We start from the raw sequence: 24,321 nt of genomic DNA, 5'->3' as shown, positions 1-24,321 counted from the left end.
GGGAACTCTGGAATGGCTCCAGCACCTGCCAGGCTGTGCAGGCAGGAGAGCCTGGCCCAGCTGCCCTCCCCAAACCCAGCAGGACCAGCAGAACTTGGTTGTCTTGAACTGGCCCTGACCCTCAAGCCCAGCATGGCAGCTGAAGTCCCTGTCATCATGCTGGCCCTGGAGAGTCCCTGGCTTTGCAAAGAGGTCCGTCCCTGGGTCACAGGAAGGAGGAGATGCCTGGGTGCATGAAGGTGCTACTGACTGCATGACATCCCCTTCCTACAAGGTTTCTGAGGTGCAGATGGAGGTTGCTTGGTGTCAGCCTCAGGAGTTTTGCACAGTTCAGAGCCTGAAGTTCACAGCTGAGAGGTTCTCCATCCTCTGTGGATCCCCCTCTCCTGGCCTGGCACACACAGAAGGGCTGGAGCCTCAGCTCTTGCTTTTGACACTGTCCCCACCACCTCCTCACGTTCTCTGTGGGACCTGCCTCATCTTCAGTAGCTCAGGAGGCAGGGAGAGAGCAGCATGAAGTGGCAGCTGGGGAAAATGAGCTCGGGCCTGTGATACCAAGTGATGCTTCATGTGGCTTTCTGCTCCCAGCCTGCCCAGTGCTCACCTCAGTGGGGTTGGTGCTGGCATGGCTTTCTGTGGCTTGGAGAGCCAGCACCAGGTGCTGCTGCCTCTTCTCTTCAAGCTGCAAGTCTTCCTTGGTGCTTCTCAGCGAGGTGGTTACTGCTAAAGGGAAAAAGGATACAGATGTCAACTGGTTTTGAGCTCAGGGAGACGTGCTGGGAGGAGGAAGAAGGGTTAGCAGATTAGCAGAGGAGGAGAGAACTGCTGAAGCTTCTCAGCTGCCAGGTTGGATGGGGCTTGGAGCAGCCTGGGCTGGTGGGAGGTGTCCCTGCCCATGCAGGGGGGTTGGGACTGGATGATATTTGAGGTCCCTTCCAACCCAAACCAGTCTTCTGTGATTTTAAGTAGAAAGATTATCCTGCTCCACCTGCTCCCTTCAGCCAGGAAGGCCCCCTTCCTTTCTCCCACACTTCTTCCTGAGCCCCAAAGCCCCTGAGGGATGGCTTTCTTGTCAAAATTCCTCCTGGGCAGTCATGGGTCTCCCTACCATCCCCTGACACTCTGAAGCCCAACCTTTCCGAGGCCACTCAGTTGGGTACCAGGCTGCTTCCTGGGGGTCTCAGAGCCTGGGAAGAACCAGGTGGTGTCTCCTCCATTAAAAAAAAAATACTTTGTCTTGAAAGTGTCTCCACCTCTTCCTTGGTGCTGCCCGTTTTCCTCTTCCTCCCACCTGGTGCTGGGTGTTTCTCAGAGGCTCAAGCAATGGTCTGCAGGGTTTCCCACCCTGTGCCTGAGCAGTGCTTGGAGGAGCTGAAGGCCACAGTGCTCCCCTCACCCCCCTGTGGTTTTCCTGTGGGTCTAGATCCAGCCTGACACTGCTCCCAGCTTTCTTTAGATGCCATTTCAGGGGCAAAAAAAAAACCCACAGCAGATGCTGGAAGTCAACTCCACTGAAACCTCCCGACCTTGTGTGGTGGTGAAAGAAGATGAAGACACTTTGGGGGACGTGCCCACCCCTTGCTGGCTCTGATTTCCTGGTGCTCTTGCTTCATGAGGACAGCCCAGGTTCTTCATCTGCCTTCTGCTTCTCTTTAATGAGAGGTGTGATTGTCCCTGGTGTGTCTTCCTCCTCCCATTGTACAGTGCAGGGACAGTCCTTCTGGGCCTGACCAGTATTTTTCCACAAGTTGGGTTTTGTGAAAGGCAGAAGGTCAATAAATAAATAAATTCTCTTGCCTACTGATTGATTTTTTTCTCCAGCTCCCCACTGGGGGTGAGTTTGGTTCTCCCAGCATCTTTTCCTGCCCCTCTTGGGGCTCTTTTGAAATGACACCAACAACATCATTTTGTTTTGGTTTCTTTATTACATAATTTAAACATTTTGCTGATAAAGATTTTTTTTCTTCTGTCAATGAACGTTTTGATTTTTTTTTTTCCATTGAGCAACAGAAGAGAAAACAAAAATAATCATTAGGCTCCAAAACTTCTGACAAAGGTGAAATTGGTGGCGTGGAAACTTCTAACCCCTTCCCTCCCCCCCTGCTACTCTATTTTTTTTCCCCAGAGGACATTTCTGGAAGTTTGTTTCTCTTTAGCAAATAGCACTGGTTAAAAGTGGAAGTTCAAAGACCAAAACCCAAGAGCTTCCTCCCACCCCTCCCCTGCAAACCCCCCTCCTCACCCCCCTGACAGTCACATGGACCTTCAGGAATGGTTGATTTCTCTGATTGTTTTTTTTTACACACCCACCCAAAGACGTTTTTCCAAGCCAACCCTGGAGCTGAGCTGTGTTACAAAGCCCCCTCCCCACCCCCCTCCCTGTGCTGTGAGCTTTACTGAGCAGGCAGAGGGGCAGGTAGGACAGAGCATCCCTCCCTAAGGCCTGCTGTCCTAACTCTGGTGGGATGGGATGGGAAGCAACCCCTGCATCCCATCTGGGTACCTGAGGGAAGATCTGAGCTGGTCCCCCAATGTGCCACCTGTCTTCCTTCCCCACCTTCTTTGTTTTATACCCCTTTGTCTGTTCCTCAGTTAAAACCCACCTTCCTTCCTCCCCCTTCCAAGAGGCTTCACCCCCCTGGGAGGTTGAAAACCCTCCTGTGTGTGTTTTAGGGGCTGGTTGCTCCCATTGCTGCTTCTCCTCCAGCTTGGGGCATGGGTGGTGCCTGGCAAGGAGAGGAGTTTGCTGCCTGAAATACCTTCTGTGTTGGGGTGGAGAGGGAGGAGAGGCTGAAAAATGCATGCAAGAGGGATGGATGGAGCCCAGCTCCTGCTGGGGGGTCTTATGGATGAGATGTCCCACCCTGGGCACCTGCCCTGCCTGTTGGCTGAGGGAGCTCAGTGGGGTGTTTGGTGAGCAGCTCAGCCTGGCTGGTGACAGCCCTGAAGAAGAGGCCCCCCTGCACACCAAGGCCTGCACAATTCCTCCTCCATCCTCTCTGCTTTGCTGTCCCTGTGTCTCCCCCACCCCCATGGGCTACATTTGCAACTGCCTGGAGACACCAGAGCTGGAGCTGAGGGACTCAGCTGCTGGGTTTGAACAGGGCCCCAGCAAGCCCCTCCATGTGGAGGCAAATCCTGAGAAAGGAAATACCTCTTCTGGCCTTTGGGCAAGTCAGGTCACCTCTCTCTCCTGCTTTTCCTTCTGGGAAGCAGTGATGTCCTCCTTGAGGAGCCCTAAAGCCCTACCAGCTCTGTGGGCCACCTTGTGTTGCCCAAAGATTCTTGCAGCTACAGAGATGCCAGCAGCATCCTGCAGGTCACCACATTCAGCTCCCACCAGAGCAGCCCATGATCCTTTTTGTAGATGCTAAAGGCAAACAAAAAAAGGTAATTTCAGATATTTTTTTTTCCCTGAGACACCCTGGAGGACTCCAGCCCTGGGGGTTGCAATTGGATGATCTTTAAGGACCCTTTGCAAACTGAACCACACTATGAGTCTCTCTTCAGGTGTCTCAGCCCAACGTTGTCCCTCGATGGGGACCAGCAGCTCTTCCTAGGAAAGCTGCCAAGCCAGCCCAGGCAGGGGTTGTGTGTTGGGCAGGGTTCTAACCTGCTCCTAGTTAGCCCATCTGTGGGCAGGTGTCCAGAACCTGTAGACAGTAGAGCTCAACCCAAGGTCAGATGGAGCGAAAGGAGAGGAGCAAAGCAGGACATGACCTTCCTCCTTGTGGCTGTGACCTCTCCCAGGGGCTGTGGAGGGTCCTTGCACCCTGTGGGGTTTGCTCAGCAGGACAACAGGCCCCTGCAGCAACTCTCCTCCCCACAGCACTTCAGTCACTTCCTTTTGTTCCATGTTCCCTGCTGGGGGTTCAAGGTGAGCATCTCCAGCAGGATCCTTCCCTGGCACCAGGGGGAATGTCACAGGCAGGAGAGAAGGAGCCTGGCTGGGTCCAGGGGGTGTGGGAAGCAGCCACAGGTGGTTTGGAAAGGGGAAAGTCTCATGCATTTAATAAACTCTTTGAGGAGAGGAAGAGGGGAGGAGCAGAGGGAGAAAGGGTAGATTTACAGGCAAAAGTGCCCATCTGGAGGCTAGAGGATGGGGATGGAGCCACCCCCTGTGAAGCTCAGCCAGGTTTGAGGCAGCTCCTCAGAGGGTCATGACCTGGTCCTTCCTCCCTTGTTTCTTGACCTCATAAATAGCAGGGCCCTTTCCAGGAGCTGTGGGCAGCCCCCTCCAACACTGGGTTGGAGCAGAGCACCACCTCAGCTCTGCTTGCCTACAGGATGGCTCTGGGGGGGGTTGGGTTCACTTGAAGCCAAGGAAAGATGGGAGATGAGGGTGTTGAGATACTGGCCCAGGTTGTCCAAGGAAGCTGTGGATGCTCCACATCTGGAAGCACTCAAGGCCAGGTTGGATGGGGCTTAGAACTACCAGGTCTAGTGGAAGTGTCCCTGCCCATGATGAGGATCTTTTAGGTCCCTTTCAACCCAAACCTGTCTGTGATTCTGTGATTCCATGTCATGTCCCCCCCAGCAATGCCCTGGCAGCAACGCTTGCCAAGGCCTTGCTCCCCTTCAGAAATGCCCTCTCCTGGATTTTTCAGGGCCAGGAGGAGGATTTGGCTACCCGGGCTGTCCTCCTGCTGGCCTGAGGAGGTCCACACGCTGTGGTGCACCAAGGGTTACAACTGCCTGCTGCCCAACCAGGGGGTTTAGTCATGGTGTTGGGAGCTCCAAAGGGCTCAGGCTAAAACTATTAAAAAACAAAAAAAAAACCAAAGTCCCTCTAGATTTATTTAGCTTGGGTACCATCAGGTGGGGCAGAAGAGGAAGCCCCTGCTCTGAGCATGCTGGGAGGATGGACCAGGGGGACCATTTCCCTGTGACATGCTGGGAGAAGGGGTCCTGGAGTTGTCTCCCTCGAGCCCACCAAGCACGTTGCCCTTTCACTGGTCCCCCAACTCCCTCCCCACCTAAGAGGGGCAGGGCAGTTCCCCACCAAGAGAGACCAAGCTGTTCCCCTGGGGCTCCCCAGGCATGGCTGCATGATGGGGTGCTGGGGTGGGGGGAGAGGCAGACACAGGCAGGAGACACGGGGATGGGGAGAGAGATGGAGACACAGACTGAGAGAGAGAGGGGGAGAAAAGAGTGATGGAGAGCTGCAGGCAGGCAGGGCAGGAGGGCTGTCTGGCTGCAGGGCCCCTGGCTCTTAGCCAGAGGTGTTGATGTAGAGCTGACTCTTGAGGATGTAGTCGATGACGGGCTGGCAGAGATAATCCACGACGTGTCCATCCCCATGCTGCAGGGCCAGTCTGGGGGCAGGGGTGGAGAGAGAGGGGGTCAGAGGCTGCCTGGGTGGCACTTTGGTGTCCACAGGAATGGAGGGGCTGGCTATCCCATCTCCCTGCCTTGCAGGAGTCACCCTGCGTCACCCACCTGCTTTTGGTGGAGCTGACAACCGACATGGGGTGGTTTGAGTCGTCCTTCACCACCAGGATGTTGTTCTGTGGAGGAAGGAGGGGGAGAGAAGGGTTGGCCCAAAAGCTGGCTGCTGCATTGGTGCTGCTGTTCCTCAGACCACCCACCAGCTGGGACCATCTGGCCTTGAGACATTGGTACCAGCACCAGTGCAGCACCAGGGCAGGGACCAGCCTGTGCTCAGCACTTGTGAGTCCCCACCTCAAATCCTGGGGTCAGATCTGGGCCCCTCATGATAAGAAGGACATTGAGAGGCTGGAGGGTGCTCAGAGAAGGGCAAGGGAGCTGGGGAAGGGGCTGGAGAGCAAGTGTGATGAGGAGCAGCTGAGGGAGCTGGGGGTGTTTGGTCTGGAGCAAGGGAGGCTGAGGGAGAAGTTCTCACTCTCCACAACTCCCTGACAGGAGGTTGGAGGGAGAGGGGGTTGATTCCTGGTCTCTTCTCCCCAGTGACAAGTGACAGGACAAGAGGAAACAGCCTTAGGTTGTGCCAGGGAAGGTTTAGATCAGATGCAGGGACCAATTTCTTCACAGGGCTGTCAGGCCCTGGCACAGGCTGCCCAGGGCAGGGGGGGAGTCACCATTGAGATGTGGTACTGAGGGACGTGCTTTAGTGGTGTCCTTGGCAGTGCTGGGCTTGATGGTCTTAAAAACAATTCCATGATGCTGTGCCCCATGGCCCAAGTGCTCCCATGGGTCAGGAGGGTCCTCACACCCTTCCCTGGCCAGACCTGCACCCACTCACCTTGTACTTGCGGAGCAGGGAGGAGTGGTTCATGATCCGGTCGGGATCTGCTCCATCCCGGGGCACCACCACGATCCCAAACTCCCCAACAATCACCTCCATCTAGGAGCAACCCAAAAGAGGAAGAGTTTTTTTGTACCCAAAACCTGCCACCATCTGCCAACCCCCTCCCCCCAGTGTCATGCAAGCTGAGCCCCGGGCTGGATGGAGGCAGGAGCTGAACTTGGGGCTGCCCAGACAGTCTTAGGCCAAACCTTGGACCCAGCAAGGTGTTGTGAGTGGTCTGTGGTGAGCAAAATAAAAAGGCAGGGGGGTTCAATCCTATCAATAGGCGCTGAGGTTACGTTGTAGGGAGGGCTTGTTGTGGTAGGAAGAAGGTGGCAGGAGAGGTGGCCCAAGGAGGACATCAGCCCTGCCTCGCTGGAAGGGCTTTTGCAGGCAGGAGGGACGTTCCTGACAGGGCTCCTGAGGGTTCTGCCCTGGGAAGAGGGGCAGGGAAAACCCGACTTTGTGCCAAGGCTGGTGGCCAAGTCTGGGGGACATCCCACAAGAGGGGGATGGGTCCCACTGCCTCACCCATCTCAGGGCAAACCAGGCCCACCCAAAGAACACGAGGTCAGCAGGTTTTGTTTATTTAAGCTACTGATCTGGCTGGAAAGGTGTTTAATTTCTCACCTCAGGCCAACTTTTATAAACCTCTTATCTCACACCTCACTCTGCTGGGACTTGTGTCTACTTGATGCTGACTCCTTCCATTAGACAGGGAGTGGGACCACAGCTTTTGGAGATCCCTTGGGACCGGCTTCCTGGGACCTGGGTTCTGTTCTCAGTGCACATGGTGAGGGGGACCAGGGCTGGGGAAGGGGAGGCTGGGCAGGGCTGTTGAGTGAGGAGCAGGAGACCTTGTCCCTCAGACTACCTGTGTATGGGGGAGGTCAGGGTTGGGATGGAGAAGGAGATGGGGATGGAGTAGGAGGTGGGAATGGTGGGTGTGACTCCTGGCATCCTGAGCTCCCAGGAGTGCTGCATCTGGGAAGCAGAAGAGGAGGAGGAGGAGGAGGAGGAGGAGGAGGAAGGGAGCCTGGCAAAGTGGAGGAGCACACAGGGTGCCCCAGCAGTGTTGACTCACATCAGCCTCATTCCAAAGGCCAGGGATGCAGAAGGACTCCAGCAGGTCACTGCCACACAGCAGTAAGATACGAAGCTCTGAAGGAAAGAAGCAGAGAAGGTCAGAGGTGGGAGGGAAAGGAGCTGAGCAGATCCCCCCATCACCACCATCTGGCTGCACTGCTTGTGGGGAACCTCCTCCCCACAGACCTTCCCTGCCCAAAGGAGCCCTGCTAAGGGAGTGTGGTCCTTCTTGCTTCCCTACAGGTGCCAAACATCACACACCCCCACCCACCACATTTCAGGTCCTCTCCTGTGCTGCTGGGCTGTTCTCAGAGAGTCCTGGGGACTGGCCACAGCCATGTTTGCTTCAGCCAAGCTGGTCAAGAAGCACCAGAGGTTTTGCTTGCACAACTTGGAGGACTTCCATGTCTTCCTGTTCTCTCCCTGGGACAGGACTGGTGCTTGCTGGGAGCCTGCTTTGAGAGTTGGCCTCACTGCTCAGTAAGGAGGTTGTGCTGCAGGTAGGAGCTTTCTGCTCCAGCAGGCTGGTGAGGATGAATCTATCTGCACAAGCACAGGAGGAAAGCCCTGAACCTGCCTGAAGGAGCTCACAAGAAAGCTGGGAAGAACTTTTCACAAGAGCATGTAGGGATAGGACAAAGGGGGGTGGCTTTAAAGTGGGAGGTGGGAAATCCAGGTTAGACCTTAGGAAGAAATTCTTCACTGTCAGGGTGTTGAAGGCCAAGTTGCCCAGAGAAGCTGTGGCTGTTCCACCCCTGGAAGTGTTCAAGGCCAGGTTGGATGGGGCTTGGAGCAACCTGTGCAGGCCCAGAGGAGCCAGAGCAACGTGGAAGGAGCTGCACACTCACCGATCTCCTCGTATCTCATCACCGTCCCCAGGTTGGCGTTCTCATCTGGGGGAGGGAAGCAAGAGGAAGATGTTGGTGTCCAGCCTGGGCAAGGGGGATGGGAGGAAGGCTTGGGGCTGGTGCTAGAGCCCAGGCAGAGCTGGGACTTCCCTCTACATACCCACGAAGGTGAAGCGCTCCATGGGCGGGCGAACGCAGCAGATGCGGCTCAGGCTCTCCCCAACCTTCCCCAGGATCTTTGCTGAGGGTGGAGAAGAAGGAAAATGAACCAGGGAGGTGAGGATGCCCTGGCACGTGAGAGCTTTGGACACCCTGGTCCTGTGAGATCCTCCTGGGCAGGAGCTGCTCTCAGCATCTCCCACTCGTGGTGTGAACTCCTAAGGGTGCTAATTTTGGTGGGATTTCAGTAATGCCCCCACGTCTCCTCAGCTGATACCTCCATGTCCCACATCCTGCTGGCTCAAGGGGGGGACCCAGCCACGTCACCCATCCAGCTGATCCCTCTCACACCCTTTTCTCTGACCTGCTGGACACGACCCAGCTCCGTGTGGGTGAGATTTCCCAGCCGCTTTGAGCCCTTCTTGGCTCCCCTTGCTGTGCTGGATGTCACCTCCTCCCATGCATCTCCACCTGACCTTGGGCTTCCTGCAGGGAGCCAGACGAGTGACCTGACCCAAAGATCAGGTGATGGACCCAAAAATCAGGTTCCTAAGAGGTTGGTTCCCTGTCCTGCTGCCACCTACCCGCCGTGGGCTTGTTGGAGACGTTGGTGTTGTTGTTCTGGTAGATGGTCTGCGAGGGCTCGTTCTGGGGTTGGCCAATCACTGGGGTGATGGAGGGGGTGTTGACGTTGGAGAGGATGCAGCCAGTCACTCTCTGCAACAAGGGAGAGGTGTGGCTGCAGCAGTGCCCTCGTGCCAGCTGCCTCCCAGCACCTTCACGACCTTCAGAGTGAGTCCCCCAGCCCAGGCTGAAGATCATCCTCAGTGACAGGTACCCCCAGGCTCACCTTAAGGACCCAAATCCCACCCCAGCCCACCAGCTGAGCCTGGAGCTGCATGACCCCGTGGATAATGACCCGTGATGAAGGCTGGGGACAATGGGATTAGCTTTTTAGGTGGAGCCATGAGGCTGGCAAGGCTGCAGCTGTGCTGCCTCTGGGCACTCATTGCCCTCAGGTGCTCAAAAATCCTGATGAATAAATATAAACACAGTGGCTGATCGACCAGTGGGGCAAAGCCAGTGCCCCACAGCTTGTCCTGGGGGGCCAAACACCCCCTTGACTCCTTCAGCAGTCCCTCCAGCAGAAGGTCAGCATCACTGGCTTTGACACCATGGTTCTCCAGCTCCACAGCGTGGTCCCCAGCTCCACCAGGCATCCTGCTGGTCAACTTTGGGCTTCCTAGGGGTTGGGTTGGGTTCCCACCCTTGGGCTGGCAGCAGCCCTTCCCTCCCCACCCCTGAGGTCACCCAGGGGCAGCCACCTTCCTTTTTTTTTGGCCTTCAGGTCTGCCTGGGCTTTGGAGAGACTTCTCCTCCTGGCTTTTGTGCTCCCCAGGGACTTCCCAGCTGCTGAACTTGCCCACCTTGCTGAGCTGCTCCACTGGGCTCCTGCAGCACTTCAGGAGCTGGAAGTGGCTGTGACCAGGTATCCCTTCAGGATTTGAGGTCTGTTCCTGCAAGTCTGTCTGTCCCTGCCATGGTTTGGTCCCTGGTGTCCGTGGGGGTGGAAGAGCAGCCCTGCTCCTGCCCCCCCTGTGTCCCCCCCAAGCACGGGGGCTGCCTCACCTTCATCAGGTCACGGTGGTGCTCCAGCACACTGCAGGTGGTCTGCCAGGTGTCCTGGTAGCACTCCCAAGGGTCCACCCTGCAGGAAGCACAGTGAGGCAACAGAGTTGGCCAGTGGCCACTGCCTGGACCTCCTGGCCATGCTCCTCCTGGCTGGGCTGGCCAGCAACACCAGGAGCAGCCACCCCCACCTCTCCATGGACTTTGTCCTGCCTCCAGCCCTTCCACCCAGCACTCCTAAATGGCTCTGGGGACCTGGACATGCTCCTGGAGACCTTTCTTCTCTCGGCACCCAACCAGCCAGTTTTCCTTTGGCTTGGAGGCATCTACATGTGTTATGACCCTTCTTCCCGAGGGCACGTTTCTGGTCCCAGCTCAGCCACCAGACACTCCAGGGCAGTGCTGGGAAGAGGAGAGCCCGTGGGCTGGTGCTGCAGGTGTGGAAAGGGAAGGTGCCACGGCTCAAGACCATGGTGGGCTGGGTGAACAGGGGCTTGCAAACCCCCATGAGGTCACACCACCCTTGAGGGGTGTAACACCTCTCCCCAGGTCCCTGCTGGGTGGGGAGAGGAAGGGCTCCCAGGCTTTGGCTGGGAGAGGAGAAAGCCCATCCTGGAGCTCCAACTGATGCTGGTGGCATCTCCCCTTGGCAGGTGGGGGGTGGTGCAGGGGGTGCAGGCTGTGGGACTCACCTGATCCAGTCGGAGGACTGCACAGCCAGCTGGCACATGGTCAGGCGGTGCCTGCTGGACACCAGGCCCTGCAAGAGAGGGGGTGGAGGGACAGTCATGGTGGGCAGGCAAGTGTCCTGCCCTGCCCAGCCTGGCCTTGCAAACCTGCCCAGGGCAGAGCACCAGGCTGGCTCAGGTGAGACAGGCCAGCAAGATTCATTCCTGCCAAAAAAAAAAAGGTGATTTCAGCTCCTCTTTGCCAGGGCAGAGCAGGCCCTGCCTTGCTTCAGCCTCAGCCCTGCCATGCCCAGCCCCTGCTGAAGGGATGGTGGGTTCCTGAGGAGGTTCCTCCAGCCTGGGGCAGAGGAGGGAACTCTCTCCTCATTCAGCCAACCCCTCCACCCCAGAGAGTGCATGGAAAGGTTCCCGTCCGCATCAGCATCCCCACGATGGAATTAGCTTTGAAAGCATTCAAAGAAGAAAAAAAACCAAACCCCTAACCTAACCAGATGCCCACCCCCCTGGTGGGGGAGACCATCCCCCTGAGGGGAGAGGGTTTCTCTTTGCTGGGGGGGTTTCTCTTTGCTGCCTGCAGCTGGGCTGGTTGCGGGGTCTTGCTGCACTTTCTGTGCAAACACGGAGCGGTTTCCTCTTCTCCCTCCTCTCAGGGACCTGCTGTCCTGAGCAGGGGGAGGGGGTCCATGAGAGAACCAGTGCTCAGCCCTGCCTCGAGACACCCTCAGAGAGAGGCAGCAGCAAGGGGCAAGGGGGACAGACCCACCGTCTTCCCATAGGAGTCGTGCACAGGTGAGACGATGCCCCCGATCACGATGAAGCGCCCGGTCTTGTGCAGGTAATCCCGGGCTCGCTCTGGGAAGGAGGAGGAGGAGGAGGATTCAGAGACATGCAGCCTGACCCACAGACCCCACCGAGCCCCTCTGCCACCCACCAGCCCTGCCCGATGCCTGTGGAGGGGCTCATCCCACCGGGTGGGGATGGGGATGAAGGGAAGGGCTGCCCGGCTCGTCCTTACGCCAACATGAGGCTGTTGGGTTGGAAGGGAAAGGGCTGGTTTATTTTCTGATGTCAGTTGCATCTGCTCCAGGCAGCTCCACGGGGCTTTCAAACCCTGTTGCCACAAACGAGCTCCCAGTGGTGGGTCCTGCCAAGACACACATTAGCCCACAGGCTGCCTGCTTTGGGGGGTGAGGAGCTTTTAGCTGCGGTTCCCCGGCTCTGTGCCTGGCCTGGTGGCTGATCTGAGCCTTGCTACACTGGGGAGGGACAAGGGTGACACCTGGGAGCCTTCCCAAGTGCTAGTGACACCTCCCTGCAGCCCCAGGCCAGCTCTCCTCACCTCCCCTGCAAACGAGCTTCAAAGGTTCTTGGCTCTATCATTTCCCTGTGAGACGATGATGGTGGGAAACAGACCAAAGGATCTGCTCCAGGACCTTCAAAATGGTGAGTGATGGTTTTGTCCAGATTGCATCAAAAAATAGCATCTGGCTGCCCCAGTGGGGAGTCAGTGGCTGTTTAGGAGATGTTTCTTTTTGGTGAGTCTCACTGAGCACATCCAATCACAAGGTGCTGCTCTGGCACTTGCGCCATCACCCCGACTGATGTTTCAGGTTTTCAGGGTGTAATTTCAACCAGGGGTTGCTTTGCCTTTTGAGCCAGTTTGTCCACGCCCCTGAGACTCCCTTTTTTCCCTTTTTTTTCCCCTCCCTATGGAGCAAAACCCCTGGCTGAATGTGCCTGATGCCCTGGTACCCAGGGGGGTGGGCACTGCTCTGCACCTGCCCTCTGAAAACAACACGCACGGGGGAGCAGGGAGGGAGGGAAGTTCTGTGTGGTCCTAATTGCTCCTCCCTAAGAGCTGTGGCATGACCAGGAGTGATGGAGAAGGCCTTTCCTGCCTGTCTCATTCTTCTGAGCAATTTGGCCTCCAGCATCCTCAGCTGGGAGGTGGGCTGGGGCCATCAGGTGCCAAGGGCAGGGCAGGCATTTTCCTGCTGCCTGAAACACCTTCTCCTGCAGGGCTGGGTGACCCAGATATGCCAGCAGCCTTTGGTTTATTCTCAAGCTACCAGCAGGACCTAAATCACAGCATTACAGACTGGTTTGGGTTGGAAGGCACCCAAAAGATCATCCAGTCCCACCCCCCTGCATGGGCAGGGACACCTCCCACCAGCCCAGGCTGCTCCAAGCCCCATCCAACCTGCCCTTCAACACTGCCAGGGATGGAGCAGCCACAGCTTCCCTGGGTAACCAGGGCCTCACCACCCTCACAGTGAAGAATTCCTTCCCAACATCTAACCTAAATCTCAAATGTTGCTCCCTACTCTGAGCTCAACTTGGGCAAGGAGCCAGGAGAGGTTCTAAGTCTAGTTGAGTGGTGTGTGTAGTTCTATATTTATGTATATATATAGATATCAAACTCCAAATGCCAAACAAGGGATGTATTCATCACCAACGTGCTCAGTTCTGCCCCAGGGCCACTTTCTCTGCCCCAGCTGCCATCTCCACCCACCCATGGCCTACAGCCACACCATGGTTTGAGCTGGGGATACCACTGGCATCTCCATTTCCTGGACTTCCTGGAGGGAAAAGGCAACATTTCTACTAGAAAAACAAGCCCTGAGCACCCTTCAAAGCAGGTTTCTCTTTTGGGAAGAAGCAGGAGGAGGGGGCAGAGCATGGTTGGGTGTTGTGGTGGTGGTACCCTTCCCAAGAAATGCCAGGGGAGACCCCAGTGTGTCCCACTGACCCAAACAGCCTGTCCTTCCTGGAGCTCAGTGCCCCTCAGACAATCTCAGTCAGGTTCCCAGGAGATTTTTGGTTGGCAGAAATATTCCATTAAACCCTGTGATGCTTAATGAGTTTCACCTCTGAGCTAATTGCTCTGTTACACCTTCTCCCCCCACCCCATTATTCCATAGCTCCAGGAAGGCCTTGTGGAAATTAACATTTGGAAGGAACTTTCACACTAGGCAGCTCCAGGCAGGGCTGCAAATCTGCTTCCATGGCTTTTCAGGAGCATGAAAAAGCAGTGGCCACCAAATACCTGGGAATTCATAGTGGAAGCAGAGCTATGAAAGGTGCCAGAGAAGTGATGGTGCATCACCTGGCCCTGACCCTCCCACCTCACCAGTGTCCAGCACAAAGAGCCACCTGAGTGAAGACTGATGAGGCTCAGGCTTTCACCATCTGTTGGTCACTCAGAGCTTCACGGCAGAAAAGTGAAATGAGCTGCTTAAAACAAAGCAACAAGGAAGGCTGAGGACAGTGAGCTGACCTGGAAACAGCAGGAGGTCTGATGGAGGCCTATCAAGACCCAAGGAGATGGTACCTGCCTGGTCCCAGGTGATCAGGTTCCTTAAAGCTGTAGAAGACCAGCCTATTTGATATCATCAACACTGAAATTTAAATTGAAGACATCCTATTTTGTCTACTTTTCTCTGAACTGCAAGAGGGTGTGTGTGAGTGTGTGAGAAACCATGGAGAAGCTTGGGGAGAAACCCTCCAGGACCCAGAGCTTGAGGAGAAACATCCAAGTAAGAGCCTGGCAAAGAAACTCAGGCCAAAGTGTTTTCCCCCCCTGGAGAATCCCACCCTGAAGTGATGGAGCAAGTGGGAGCAGGCAATGCCCATCAGGTGAGCAAGGTAAGGAAAACCCCATGGAGCTCCTTCTTGACTTGAAGCTGCCACCATCTCCTCGAGGTCAGGACTGGACCCAGGTTTCTGTCAGGTGGGTGATGAGCACAGGGCTGCCACTGTCACCACTGCTAAGGAGAAGTGATGTCATTTATTGCTCAGAGGTCTCCATCCTGGCAGCACAGGGAGAGGAGGAACATGCTCAGCACTTTGCTGGGTCTCACCTGAAGGACAGGCAGCTGAGTCCTGCCCAGGTGAACCACCCTCCACCTGGTATTTACCCAGAGCCTGGGAACCTCAGAGGTCCTGGGGTTAGTGAGGTGAGAGGAAGCACCTAACCTGGCAGAAGCAAGTCTTAGCAGGTAAGAATGGATGAAGAAGGTGAGTTCACAGTAAGAGGGATGTTTTTTGAGCACCTGGCTGCAGGGCAGCACTAGGACACCTTGCTCAGAAGCTCTCAGAGAAGGATGAGGCATCTCCAGGTGAGATGAGAGTCTGCATGCAGGGTGGTGCAATGAAAAGGGAGAGGTGATGTAACTTCTCCTGCCTTGGCACGTGAGCTGGACGCCCTGAGAGTCAGCAAGGCCTGCAGCAAGGAGCATGGTGCACAGGAGCAGGTCTTCCTCTTCCAGTGCAGTGTTTTCTTTGTTTTTCAGAGAGAAATGGGCCAAAATGTGCATTTGCCAGGGCTGGGTGTAAAATGCCTCTCCAAGCACTGGGATTTATTCAAGTACAAAGCAGGGGAGTGGCCACCACTGCAGCTGAGGGGGCAGAAAGTGGTCAGAGTGATTTGGGCTGGAACCCCTCTCTCCTGGAAGGGCTTTGGAGACCATCAGCTCTGCAGCTGCTGGGAAGTGATGGAAATGCAGTGTAGAGGGACATCAATTTGCAGCACAAATCTGGCCTGGAGCTGCTGAGCTGAGGCTGCATCAGATCCAGTGAGGCTCTAAATACCAGGAGCACAAAGAAACTGGTAAAGGGAAGGGAGAGAGAGCCTTCCAGAGAGCCCCAACTGCTCTGTTCAAAATGTTACCACCCTGGGCCCAGGGATGGAGTCTTATCACTCTCTCACAGCTCCCTGGAGGTTGTGGTGAGGCAGGGTCTAGTTTCCTTTCCCAAAGAACAAGAGGAAATGGCCTCAAGTTGTGCCAGGGAGGTTTAGATGGGATATCAGGAGAAATTTCTTCCCTAAATGGGTTGTCAGGCCCTGGCCCAGGCTGCCCAGGGCAGGGATGGAGTCCCCATCCCTGGAGGGATTTCAAAGCCATGGAGATATGGTGCTGAGGGACATGGGTTAGTGGTGGCCTTGGCAGGGCTGGGTTAACAGTTGGACTCGGAGATTTTAAAGCTCTTTTCCAACCCCCCAAAACCTCTGTGGTTCAATAAACAGGACAGGGGTAGCAGCAAAAGGCACCTGTCAAATATTTTCATTATCCTGCCTTGCTCTCATTTAGCCTCCAGCAGGATGTGTGTGGCTGGGCTGAAGCATCTGAATGATTGTCCCTGGAGTGGTCCTGGGCCACAGGCTGGGAAATTGGTGTCACCCAGTGCCTTCTTTTTTAAAAAATATAGGGGAAAACAAACAAACCAACCCAGCTTTCCACGCTTGCTTCCTGCTGCCCTAATTTCCCCTGCAAGCACTGGGTTTGTTTTCATCTCCAAGCTGTTGTAGCACATCAAAGGCAGCTTTGTTCACCCTGCCACAGGCAGTGCTGCTCCTCTGGGCTGACCCAGGAGGGGATTTACCATCCCCAGCTCCCCACAGAGCACAGACAGCCCACCTTGGGTTGCCTCTATGTGGGGCTTTAACCCCCCCTGCGACCACCTTTGTTAGAGAAGCACCCAAAGGCCCTGCTGGGATCAGTGGTGGGTGAACTGGGAGCCTGTGGGCAGAAAGCTCCTCACTTTGGGGTGGCTGAGAGGTCAAGGGGGTGCTGGGGGCAGCCCAGGGAGGATGTGACACCCAAGGGACAGCACCTCCTGCATCCATGCCTGTTTGCACCAATCTCTTTGCTCATCTATTCCCAGCCCCCCCCTTCCCCTTCCCCCCAAAAACGAAAAAGAAGCATCAATGCTTCTTTCACAAAAGCACCAGAAGAAAAGCTCTGCCTTCCAGCATTCCCAGCATTCCCAGCCCAGCTCCCCAGATCTCTGGGAAAACTGGTTTGTTTTTTTTTCCTCTCTTCTCTTGCCAAAAGGCTCCAGCAAAACGTGATCTCCTCAGGGAAGGCTTAAGCTCAATTAGGGGTTTTCAAGGAAGGTGGAAACCTTCGTGGAGCAGGGGATGAGCAAATTCTTCCTTGCCCAGCTCAGGGATGGGCTCCACACCCATCCCATGGGAAGCTGCTCTGCCTGTGCCTCCTTCTACTCCAGCACCAAACCTGATACATCCCAGGTCATCTCTTCCTGAGCTCAGCCCTGCAGTGCCTCTCAAAAACATGTATTTCTAAAGCCTCTGGTTTTTTTCTGTTGCCAAAATAGGGATCCAGTCGTTTGCTGCTGCCACAATCAAGCTGCATCTGGCAGCTCAAGATTGCTGAAGACAAGGAGCTGGTGCTGGAAAGGGGAGAACAAAGGCAGTGCTCCCAACCTGGGGGGTTCTCTGGATGTGTGACTGCACCCCATCACCACCAATGCTGCCCCAGGTGGGGTGGGAGCTCTGCCCTGGCCCAGGTTTGTTCTCAGGGCTGTGATGGGCTCTGTGCCTGCCTTTCTCCATGCATGGCAGCCCAACCATTCAGCCCTGCTTGGCTGGGAGCTGGTGGTGCTATGAGAATGCTGGGGTTCAGGAGACAGAGATGCCAGAGAGGATCTCCTCAACTCCAAGGTCAGAGGTGCCCTGGCTTTGTCTCTGTCTTGGGCTGATCTGTCTGTCTTGGGGGTTGCTTTGGGCTTCCTGGGCCCAGGTGGGGTCAGGGTTAGGGTTGCTTGTGCTGCACATGGAACAGAGCTGGATTTTTCTGCTTGCCCCTTGCCCCCCAGCAGCAAGTGTCCCAGACCCATCCCCAGTGCATCTCTACACCTTCATTCTTGGCTCTGGGGACCCCTTGCAGCCCCCCAGCCTTGCTGCCAGCAGGGAGGCTGGAACATGCAGGGGTGAGTGAGGATGGCTATTTGGGACCAGCTGCTGCTCAGGTGCTCTGATCTGTGTCCCCCCATTGCTGTGGTACCTGACACAACCCACAGCAGCCTGGCAGGAAAAGCCAAGATGTGAGTCCTTCCCCACCATGGCACCAGTTGGGGGGGGATAAGTGTCCTGCCCAAGGTCAGACAGGAGCTGTGGGTTGCCCCTCCTGGGGTCTCCTCAGCATCACAAGGGGCTGCTGTTAAAAAGTGTCAGAGAAGACAACGCAGGAGGTGTGAGCATCTTAAAGAGCACAAATGGTCTCTTTTTGACATGAGGTTATAGGACTGGATTTCTCACTGCTGGGTTTGTTTATAGTCAGAGGAAGCAAGAGAATGTACATGGCACGTTCTCACAGGATGTTAGGAGGTGGCATTGACACAGAGACAATGTCCTGTCTCACAGCCTGCAATAAATACTGCTAAATATTTAAGAGCTGATAAATATTTTAAGAGGATCCCTGAGTAGTTATTGATGGAGTTTAATCTGGTGCTTGGGAAAACTCCTCCTCTCTGTGGGTCATAAAGAGGAGGTGAAATGCTTGAGATGCAGGAAGCTGGTGATGAGAGCCATGAAAAAAGAGGCTGCACAGGGTGCAGGGATAGGAATGTGACATTAAATGATGTATCACGGCACCCAAAAGAGTCATGGGTGCTACCTGTGAAAGATTTCAGCTGTTTGTTTCAGCCTGTGGGCACCAGTGGCAGCTCCTCTCCAGGAGGGGAGCCTGGCCAGCTTTAACCTCACAGGTTCAAAGCTCTGACTCCCCTGCAACGAATCAGCCAGGGTGTTAGAAGCAGTGTTTGTTCTGGCCCTGCCTCAGGTAGGATCCTTCCTGCTGCTCTGCTCTGCTCATGTGGAGCTGAGCTGGGACTGAACCTGGCCCTCCCTGTCCTTCCTGCCCCCCCAGAGTCCCACCTCCCACTGCTCCCTCCATCCATCTCCCCAGCTCAGCACACATTTGCCTTTCAGGCTGGAGATGAAATGGAGCTGTGGAGCAGCCTTGCAGGGGCCTCAACTCCTTCCCTGTGCTGCAGGCAGCAGAGGCAAAGCCTCTCTCCAGCTTTCTACATGGGGCTGAAGGGAATTCTGCTTCTGGACCTTTGCAGATATATCCCTATTTAAAGGGAAGGGAGCAGCTGTTCTGCTCCAGTTCTCCCAGCTCCATCCCAGCCTCCTTAAACCACCCTGTGCTTCAGTCCTCTCCAAAAAACAACAACAATTCCTGACATTCAGTGTGTCCTGGCTGGGACCAGCAGGACCAGGGCAGGGGCTGTGCCCTGTGCTTGGCACTGGTGAGGCTGGACCTCAAATCCTGGGGTCAGTTTTGGGCCCCTGAAGACAAGAAGGACATTGAGGGGCTGGAGCTTGTCCAGAGAAGGGAAACAGAGGTGAGGAAGGGGCTGGAGCACAAGTCTGATGAGGAGCAGCTGAGGGAGCTGGGGGTGTTCAGCCTGTAGGAAAGGAGGCTGAGGGGAGACCTTCTATGCTCTCCACAACTGCCTGAGAGGAGGTTGGAGCAAGAGGGGGTTGGTCTCTTCTCCCAAGGAACAAGTGACAGGACAAGAGGAAATGGCCTCGAGTTGTGCCAGGGGAGGTTTACATTGGATGTTGGGAACAATTTCTTCACCCAAAGGGCTGTCAGGCCCTGGCCCAGGCTGCCCAGGGCAGGGGGGGAGTCCCCATCCCTGGAGGGATTTAAAAGCCCTGTAGATGTGGTGCTGAGGGACATGGGTTAGTGGTGGGTCGATGGTTGAACTTGATGATCTTAAAGGTCTTTTTCCAACCAAAATTATTCTATTATTCTAACCTACTAGAAACAAAGCCCTCAGCTCCTGCCTCTTCCTCCCTCTTTACTTCCAGAAGTCCAACCCTTCATCTCAGCACCCTCCTCCTGTGACACAGAAGACCACAGGTGCTGCTCTTCTGGAAGGGCTGAGTTGGATAATCAAAGAATTGTCTGCTGGGATTTTTTAATGGCCCAAATTTTCTTCAGAAGCCACACAATGGTGAGTTTTACTTCTGATGGCAGGCTCCTCTTTCATTGTTTTACATCAGAAATGTGTTTTACCCAGCTGCTGGTTGGGATGAGAACTCTCTCCAATAACAGATACATGTAGGATAGAGGGGCAATTTCATTCTAATTAGACAAAGAGGGCAAGGAAAGCAAAGATGGGGGAGATTCACTGAATTCCAGGATCCACCCTGCCCACAAGCTTTGTTTTTCTGCACACAGCCAGGTCCAGACACTGTTTGAAATGAAGTGGGTGGGAAGCTCTAGGGCCAAACAGGTTTTAAACATCTATGGTACCAAGACTCCGGATGGGAAGGTTGCACCTGAAGGACATAAAAGCATGGAATTGTTTTGAGTGGAAAAGAGCTTTAAGATCATCAGGTCCAACTGCTGACCCAGCATTGCCAAGCCTACCACTAAACCATGTCCCTAAAATGTTTTGCCAACCCATTCCTCCTGCAGGAGCTGCCCTGGACCAACCCATCACTCCATAAACCAAGGCCCAGGAGATGAGACAGCTGGGATAAAGACATAACAGATTTGATTAAAATAGCCTGTATGCTATCAAATACTCAATTATGCCCAGAAAAATAGTTGTTAAAAAAGCCAAGTGCCTCTGAGAGAGGGAAATTACAATATTCTGACCCTTTTCTGGGGGGTCACCCTAAGTGCCACCTCCCAGCTCAGCTCTGAGCATCCCCTGCCTCCAGGTCACTGCATCTTATGGGCACTGTGCAGTGGGAGAGGGGAGGGATGGTCAGAAGTCTTCCCCTTGCAAGGGCAGGGAGATGCCCAGTGAAGCACTGATGAGCAGAGGTGAAACAGGGTTGGGTTTGATAGGTGACCCAAGCTCCAGGGATGAAGCTGCTCTTAGAGCTGTGCAGGAATAAAAGCATGTTTGGTGAGCCAGGCTGTGTCCTTGAAGCCAGAAGTTTGCAGGTGAAAGGTGATTGGTTGTGAGGAACTTCAGAAATTTGAAAAGGCAAGAAAAAAAAAATCTCAACAGTGCCAAAGTGGGGGATGTGGGCGTTTACAGAGAAGCCTTTTCTTCTACAGGGGAAGAAACATGAAGGAAAAGAAAACAGGGAAAAGAAAAAATCAACAGCAAAACATTGGTGGGCCTGACACCATCTCTCCCCACCAAGCCCCTCATGTTTCAGCTTGTAGGACTCGTCAGAACAACCTCTGACTCTCACATCTCTCCAGGGGACAGGAAAAAACCTTATCCTACAAAGAGTTATATAGAAACTCACCCAACATCTTCCCTCCAGCTCCAGCAGTTTTTTGGCTCCCTCTCTGCTCCTGCAACACCAGGAGGGAGAACCAAACAAATCCTGGAGCCTCTGACCTTGCACAGTGACACTTTTAATCCCAGTAATTTACCCAGGGCCAAAGTGAACTGCATGTATTTATGTTTTTTTAAACTAAAACCCCCACCCTTTCTGCCTTGCTATGCAGGGCTGCCCCTGGGGTTTGTGCTCTGAAGCTCAGGTAGGAGGAGGACACACTGTCAGGTTGGGGTTCCCTGAGCTGGGAGAGGGAGGGGAAAGGATTGAATTTGCAAAGCAAGCAGCAGCTGCTCAGCTGGAAGAGCTCCAGTGCCTTCGTGGGGCTGTGAGGATCCGATGGTGTGTGTGACATTGGTTCCTTGGCACTTGTCCTCTGGGTGGCATCACTGTCAGGAGAAGCTGTAGGTGAACTGCAGTGAGCTGGAGGGAGGGGTCCTTTGGGCAGCAAATCCCCCTGCAGGGGGTGGGGTTGAAGCATCTACCCCAGGCTGAGTGTTTCTTTGGGTGTCAGTGGGAAGTGAAAGTGGATTCAGTCAGTGGAGTTTGGTTGCCTGCTGGCCATGGCACCAAGGGAAGCAGCTGGTGGGGTTTCTGGGTGGCTTCAATGCAGGACTTCATCCTCAATCTTCTTTTTGCATGAGATCTGCATTTTACTTCTCGGTACCTCTTGGATATCAATGGAGCTGCGTTTGAGGCCACCAATGTTCAGGCCGTTTTAGAAACAACCTCTGCTCTCTTCTGTCCTCCTGCCTGCCACCCCCACATCAGCACCCTGAACTTCCTCTAGTGGCCACATAGAGCTAGAAAATACAACTCCAAACTGTGACTCAGAACATCCATCTCTCTCAGGGCACATCTGATGCCATAAATAACTCAGAGTGTTTTCAGGGCTAGGTGGGTGTTTGCCTCAAGCCCTTGGTAGGGATGGCTGTGCACCCTGTACCTCCCCTTCTCTTGGGTAGATGTTACAGATGGTGAATATTCATGTAGATGGATGGCATTTGTTTTATATGCACAGAATCAAGCTCACTCAGTGAGCCCTGGTGCCCCAGCCTTGCCACTGGCAGAGGGGGCCTTGTAGCAGTAAGTTCAGCTCCACTCAGGGCCAAAGGTGGGTTGTGATGGAAGGTGGTAAGAACCCCAGCTTTCTGAAAGCCCAAGGATAACAATGATACTGGGTCTTCAATGAATGTGGCTGGTGGAAAAAATAACCCATTGGGAGCCTTTTACCCTGCTAGACTTTCAAATAATTAATCCATCTCTTACTTGGCTAAAAATCCTGGAGGGAAAGGTTTGTTTTGGACCTGAATGAAACGTGGGAAGATCCAGAGTGAGGAAAACCATGGTTGGCACCCAAGGGCTTGTCTGCAAAACTTGCAGGTTGCACATCCTGGTGCAAACTTTCTCCTTCCTTTTGGCTTTGTTAGTGCCACCTGTGAAACAGATAAACTGCACCTCTCTCTGCTAAGCAAAACTCCTCCTGTCAAGCCTGTGAAGCCCCAACTTCTATCTGAAAGATAAGTCAATCTTCTGGCACAAATTCAGCTCTCTGAAAGGCAACACTTACAAGATGGAGTTGGACTCATATTGCATAGAGCTAAAGGAATATAATGAATTTTAGTTGAGATTTCCATGGCTTCACATGATTGTTCCTTTAGACCTGGGGGAAGGGTTCCTCAAACAAAAAAGAACAGGGATTTGGAAGCTAAATTCTGGGTCCTTTCCTTGTAGAAGACTCATTTGTCCTCAATCCTTACATCTCAGGTTCTCCAAAGGACATGTAGATAGAAAATTTCCACCTCAAGCCCTCCTCCTTGAGCTTTGTCTGCCTCAAAGGTGTCTGAGTCTTGACTGGCAGCCTTCAGGTGACAGAGAACCCACCAGGTGCCCAAACACCTTTTCCTACTCCTCGATTGCCTTCACTCAAAGCCACACACCCTATTTGTAATCAGAAGTGATGCAGCATCCAAACCTGCTCCTGGCATCCCCACCAGCCCTTCTTCTCCTGCTGAATGGAGGAGCCCCTTTCCATCATATACCACAGGTCCCTCCCCCCAAGGAGATACATAAAAGCCACGCTCAAGTTGCTCCTTAACATCTCTAGGGATGGATCTAGACAGAGCCTCTCCAGACTCTTGCCACGAAGCCTGATTTCCGGAGCTAATGTAATTCTTGTGACTGCTCCTCCAAGAAGGGTTTTGCTAATGTTGTAGGTGAAAATAACACAACTTCCCTTCTTCTGCTTGATGTTCCCCTGCTCGTAGCTACAAGGACTGTGTTTGCTGCTTTATTTACAGCATCACACAGTGAGTTTGTATCCAGCTGGTTACAGGCTCTCACAACCCATCAACCCTTATTTTATAAAATCTATCTTGTTCCTGGTTTCTAGTCCACTGAATATGGGTCACCTTGATATTTTTAGTATTATTTTTCTTAATCAAAATACTGCCTAGGACTAAACAATGTGGATCACAGACATCTGTTCTATCAATAGGAGCTTCCATCAACCAAGTCCCTGTCATTTCATTCAATGCATGTTTTTATTTTTTAATACAGTTCCTCTTATTCTTTGTCATTTGCAGTTTGTTTTATCATAGGGAAGAGGAATTATTTTTTTTTTAAGTTCCAGGTAGATGGATGCCCAGGGCTACATTTTGCTGACGTTAATGAAATGGAAAACCAGTGTGATCATTTGCACCTAGAAACCCATCATTTCCTAGCTTGCTGCTCAAGTCATTCTGGGCTACAAAAACAACCTCTGACGCAGAAACACACCAAGCTGATTCCAGTTCTTTTTCCTCTTAGAAACTTATGCCCAGCTCTTAACAACCTCAGGGATGCTTCTCCAGCTGCAGCACGGGACCTTCTGGCCTCAAATCTCCTGTCAGACAGTGAGGATGGCTCTTCTGTCTGCACTTCCAGAAGGGGAGCTGATCTCTGCACTCCCGTTTTATTTGGTGGTCTGTCTGGCACCCTGGGAGGACCCCTCCCCAGCCCAGGGAAGGGGCTGTTTGTGGAGGGATCTCCGGGCATTTTGGGCTTCACCTGAGCTGTCTGTATTTACGGCACGTCAGGCTGCCTTTGGCAGAGCCTGCCCTTCCTCCCTCTTCCCATCCCTCCCTCTCTCCCTGCCTGGGCAGGCTCTAGCAGCGATTCCAGCCTCCCCACCATTTGGATCATCTCACGGATGGGAACATCAACCATCTCGCGGGAACGTGGCCGGTTCCTCGGACCTCCCCTCAGCCTAAAGGTCGGGCATTCCAACACCCCAGTGAACCCCCCACTCCTGCCATACCTGCCTCCAGCTGCTGGGCCGTGTCCCCTTCCTCCCTCCCCAGCCAGAGCCCAAGATACCCAAGCGCTGCAACCACCACAGCCTCGCAGACCCAACGGGCCAGGAGCCCTTCCTTGCCAGGACAGACCCCGGCGGGGGTTTATGGGGGGGGGTGGGGTGACAAGGTGGGTGCAGAGGAGGGGAAGCAGCACCCCGGGATGGGGCTCAGCCCGTCGCGGGTTCAGCACCGCCTTCAGCACCACGGACAGTTCCCGGGTCTCACCGCACCCCCCATCCCGGGCTTG

The 24,321-nt window shown here is 54.2% G+C and overlaps 1 protein-coding gene across 1 annotated transcript; it reads right to left on the bottom strand.

Moving 5' to 3' along the window:
- Positions 1-4,983: 4,983 nt before the first annotated feature.
- On the bottom strand, positions 4,984-11,642 carry NMNAT2 (nicotinamide nucleotide adenylyltransferase 2). Its single transcript, XM_009994685.1, has 11 exons — positions 11,591-11,642; positions 11,443-11,531; positions 10,683-10,750; positions 9,991-10,069; positions 8,946-9,078; positions 8,363-8,443; positions 8,203-8,247; positions 7,353-7,429; positions 6,224-6,325; positions 5,440-5,507; positions 4,984-5,315 (listed from the first exon to the last, which is right to left on the bottom strand). The coding sequence occupies exons 1-11, from the start codon at positions 11,640-11,642 to the stop codon at positions 5,213-5,215; spliced, it is 897 nt and encodes a 298-aa protein (XP_009992987.1). The 3' UTR covers positions 4,984-5,212.
- Between the last annotated feature and the right edge of the window lie 12,679 nt (positions 11,643-24,321).

This window comes from Chaetura pelagica, unplaced genomic scaffold (genome assembly GCF_000747805.2).
Source record: "Chaetura pelagica isolate M959 unplaced genomic scaffold, ChaPel_1.0 scaffold363, whole genome shotgun sequence".
Taxonomy (NCBI): Eukaryota; Metazoa; Chordata; class Aves; order Apodiformes; family Apodidae; genus Chaetura; species Chaetura pelagica.
This window is presented reverse-complemented; position numbering and strand designations above follow the sequence as displayed.

Excerpts from the sequence above, each read along its gene's own strand:
- NMNAT2 (XM_009994685.1), bottom strand. The coding sequence starts at position 11,642 with ATGAGCCCCTCCACAGGCATCGGGCAGGGCTGGTGGGTGGCAGAGGGG. Across the intron at positions 11,532-11,590 it reads GTGGGTGGCAGAGGGGCTCG|AGCGAGCCCGGGATTACCTG; the intron begins GTGGGGTCTGTG and ends CCTCCTTCCCAG. Across the intron at positions 9,079-9,990 it reads ACCACCGTGACCTGATGAAG|AGAGTGACTGGCTGCATCCT; the intron begins GTGAGGCAGCCC and ends CCCTTGTTGCAG.